Source organism: Ursus maritimus, unplaced genomic scaffold (genome assembly GCF_017311325.1).
Source record: "Ursus maritimus isolate PB19 unplaced genomic scaffold, ASM1731132v1 scaffold_4, whole genome shotgun sequence".
NCBI lineage: Eukaryota > Metazoa > Chordata > Mammalia > Carnivora > Ursidae > Ursus > Ursus maritimus.
In genome coordinates, this window is record NW_024426552.1 from 77,069,964 (window position 1) to 77,074,305 (window position 4,342).

Genomic DNA, 4,342 nt, shown 5'->3' on the forward strand with positions numbered 1-4,342 from the left:
CTGGGGCTTCTGGAAAAGAGAACTTCCACTCTCCTCCAAGGGAACCGCCAGAAAAGAGGATGTCCCGTTAGCCAGATGATGTGGTGAGAGGATACCAGAGCTGGCAGGCTGCCGGTCATTCTATTTGATATCGTGACCAAAAACCTAGCAGTATACTGTGTGGAGCCTGAGCGTTGAGCCTACATGGCTGAAGGCAGACTGGAAGGACAGATAGAAAAGGGTCTTTGATATCCCTTGAGCCTCTGGTTCAAGCCTTACCTAACAACAGGATAGCTGCTCTGGTACCTTCATCATGCAAGGGAATCCTTTTTTTTTTTTTCTTTTTTCCTCTCAAGTGAGAGTTGGGTTTTCTGTCATTCATAACATAAGAGTCCTAACACGCAATTTATCCCTTCAACCCTCTCTAAACCCCGTGTCTTTCTCCAAAAAATGAAAACAAAAGGCATGTGATTCAAGTGTTTCTCCTTTTAATGCTGAATAGTATCTTTACTTGTAGAAAATGATGATGTACAAATACTTTAAAAGACGAAGCTGGGTATGTAGAAATAATAATCACTTAATGAGCAATACGGACACAAAAGGGAATCATTCAGAATTTAAAACTGAGAGCAAAAGAAAAAAGCTTCCCATTTCTGTTTATATAGAATGCCATTAACTCAGCTTTTGCTAAAAGCTCTGAAAAGCGTTACTCAAGCTATTGCCTGCTGGGAGGGTATTTACCACCATCAACCACATATACTTCTTTATGTTTTTGAGAAATATTTGACAACTAAACATTGCGTCTATTTAGATGTACAGTGTGATGATTTGCTGAGATAAACATGGTGAAATAATCACAGTCAAGCCAGCTCACATATCCATCACCTCCGAGAGTTCTTTCCCTTTTCTTCTTCTCCTTTTTTTGATTCTTAAAGAACAAAAATAGATTCAGAAGGCCCAGGTCTTTCCAGACCCAAGGAAAGAATGGTTTCCAAATTCCTTTGTGGGTTTTGCATTGCCAGCTCCTTCAGGAAAAATTCTTTAAGTATTCTGGAAAGCACAGTCATGCCAAACCTCAGTGTGAAAAGATTCAAACTATCCAATGGAACAAGGATTAAGTGCTTAAATTCAGGGAGTTCCTAAAATGAAAATGTTTTTATAGATAAGGATTAGTTTTATGAAGAGACTAAACTGTGGTTCGTTCTGGGTAGAGGTGAGATTCAAGAGCTTGGTCTTCATGAGGCATTTATCAAGGACCAGCAAAGGGACTCAGAGGTGAAGGAGGCACAGTCCTTTTCAGGCAGTTGTCCCTGGCCTGGTAGAAAGATGTCTTCTATACCCAGGACTCTCATCCAGAGTAATATGTAGAGGGGCACAGGGGCACAGTGTGTGAGGAAGGTTTGCGGGAAAGAGCTATCACGTCAGAGAAGCTTCCTGACTAGGTGGTTTTGGGGAACAGGGAGGATTTCAGCATGTAGCTTTCTGAGCTGGAGAGAAGAGCATGAGGAAAGACACAGAGAAGCAGAAGTACAGAGTGATTAGTGGTCCAGCTGGGATGGGACCTGGTCATAGAATTACCTTCTCTGAGGGAGCTCTACTGGGAAAAGGCTTAATTCACCATGAAGACCAACTCAGAGGCCCTCAGTTAACCTGGGTGATAGACCCCCTATCAACAGTCCCAAGAGGCCATGTACTCGTAAAAAAGGGCAGGGTTTAGTGGAGAAAGGTCTACAGACCTGGGTTTGACTTTGAACTCTCACTTAATACCTGTGTGAGCTTAGGCATTCACCTAACTCTCTCAGGCTCAGGACCCAAGCATAAAGTGATGAGAATAATATCTTTCCTGTGTACCTCCCAGGATTGGCATGAACATGAAGAAAAACAGTGGAAACAGAATAGCACTGTCAAATACTTCCTGGTAGTTCTCTGTCTCACCGTATATGTGAAGCACCCCCAGAAATATTATTAACCTTTCATTACTACTACATAAGAGACCCTTGAGGCCAGGGGCCATGTCTTCTTCAGGAAAGGGAACATAGAATACAATTTTTTTGAAAAGATACTTGATGAATGAATGAGTAAATGAATGAAAAATGTTCAGAGCCCTCCAACTAGATCACAAAATGACTCTCTTAACTCCACTGAACACCTGTGGACTGTTCTTTCACTTTTGGGTTGTTTGACCTGGTGGAGGCTTGAAGTTAGTTGTGATCAGTTGGTGTCATGGTAGAGAAGAAAGCCTGTAAAGGTGGAGTCATGGACGTTATCTGCATAGAGCCCATAAGAGTTCCCATCCCCATACACCTGGAGCCAGACTTGATCGCCCACTTCCAGATGGAGGAGCACAGAGCCAGAGGCCTGGTCCACATTCTTCTCCTGGTACTGGTCATAGGTGAAGAGCATAGCCTTGTCTTTCTTGTAGAGGCTGACCTTGACATCCTTCAAGTAGACCGTGATGTGGTAGGAGAAGTAGTACAGTCCAGGAATGTTGCAGTGGAATTTTCCAGTGGTGCCATCATAGTGGTTTTGCAGATTGTAGAAGATTTTGGTAAAGCGAATGGGAACATTGGGGACAGTGACTCGGCTCTCCAATCCCACACTGAATGCTGACCGGTACACATAGGCACTCTCTCCAGGTTCTCCTTTCCTGCCCGGGATGCCTGGAAAGCCTCGGGGACCTTCAACCCCAGTTACTCCGGTTTCACCAGTGTCACCCTTAGGACCTACGAGACCTAGAGAATTAGAAGACCTCAGTGACCATAAAGAACAGAACTCCTGCCTTGGTTAGTTCTAACCTAAAACACTGTCCCTGTGACCCTCACCCACAACCTGCCTGACTTACAGAGCAAAGAACCAAAGGGAGCCCTCAAAGAGGTGAATTATACCTTCTCCTTCTACATCCCCCAGCAGGCTTCCATAAATTCATCTCCAACCTTATTTCCTATGTCTCCATCACAGACCCTCCATCCTGCCAACCCTTTATATGCTAGCTCGACCAACCATACTTTTGCTCTTCTATACCCTCTGTGCGGGATGCCCTCCCTCCTTTATTCTGTCTGCCCATCCTTCAAGGCCTGACTCAAGCCCCGCCTCCTCTTTAAAGCCTTCATTGTTAATCCAGTTCTTCATGGAGAACATTTCTCTCTGTTCCATACGTTGGGCATTTGTCCATATTCAGTTTGGCATATTTGGAATCGACTTTCTTGTAGTAATCCTTAACAGCCTTGTGCTTTAGACTTATCTTCTTTTTTTTTAAGTTACTTTATTTTTTTAATAAAGATTTTATTTATTCATTTGACAGAGAGAGAGACAGCCAGCGAGAGAGGGAACACAAGCAGGGAGAGTGGGAGAGGAAGAAGCAGGCTTCCAGCGGAGGAGCCTGATGTGGGGCTCAATCCCAGGACTCCAGGATCACGCCCTGAGTGGAAGGCAGACGCTTAACGACTGAGCCACCCAGGCGCCCCTAGACTTATCTTCTTAACTCACCAAGAGCTCCCCAGGAGTAGGACTGTGAGCTACAAGGATGAACTGAGTGTGAATGCCACTGGGTAGAATGGGAATTAAGTGGAAATGAAGGGAAACATGAATGTGAACAGACGGAAGAATGATGGATGAGGCGGGGATGGGAAAGGGTACAGGGAATGTGATGTCAATAGGGCAGAGTTGAGGGTACTGGTTTTATAGGTATGACCTATTCTCACAACCAGAAGACCAACCCAAAATTCACTTCAGTTTACTTATGGTTCACAGAAAAAAAAAATTGCTTCCTCCCTGTGTCTAGGCCTTTGTCAATAGCTAATGCCCTTGTATAGTTCCAGAAGCCCTGCTCTACCCAGGAGAAGTCTACGATGGAGGAAGCCAAACGTCTTGCTCTTACCTGGATCTCCTTTCTCACCCTTTTCACCAGGGGTGCCATCTCTGCCATCACGGCCTGGGGTCCCATTGTGTCCAGGATGTCCTGGGACGCCTGCCAGCCAACCTGCGCAGGCCCCCTTGGGCAGGGGAAGCCGGACTCCAGGCCCTTCTGTCACAGCGTCCTGGCCGTGAGTGGGCAGGACTAGTAGCAGTAGAACCGCTCGTAGCAACAGCATCCTGAGCCCTGGAACCCAGATCCACATTGTCAGCCACGTGAGCGGACCCCACACAGCACGCTCCGTCCAGACCTACATTGGACTCGGGCCATCTCAGCAGCATCCACTTCTGAGACCTGCTCTCTCAACACTCACCTCTTCCAGAAGACTTGTCTGACTATTTCCAACCACCTTGATCTCTCTCTTTTCTGAAATTTGCAATATTTAGCATTATTCTTTGTGTGTAATCTCATTTCCTCAACAGATTGTGAGTTCAGTGAGGGCAGGACAAC

General features: G+C 45.6%; 1 protein-coding gene across 8 annotated transcripts in view; it reads right to left on the reverse strand.

The window, feature by feature from the left end:
• Positions 1-450: 450 nt before the first annotated feature.
• Positions 451-4,342, reverse strand: part of ADIPOQ (adiponectin, C1Q and collagen domain containing) — an 11,441-nt gene continuing 7,549 nt past the window's right edge. For all 8 annotated transcript variants that reach the window (XM_008705192.2, XM_008705189.2, XM_008705186.2 and 5 more), the window contains 2 exons: positions 3,857-4,078; positions 451-2,711 (listed from right to left, as the gene is read on the reverse strand). In XM_008705192.2, coding sequence (XP_008703414.1) covers positions 2,191-2,711; positions 3,857-4,070 — 735 coding nt within the window. In that variant the 5' untranslated portion in view covers positions 4,071-4,078 and the 3' untranslated portion in view covers positions 451-2,190. The remainder of the gene's footprint in view (positions 2,712-3,856; positions 4,079-4,342) is intronic.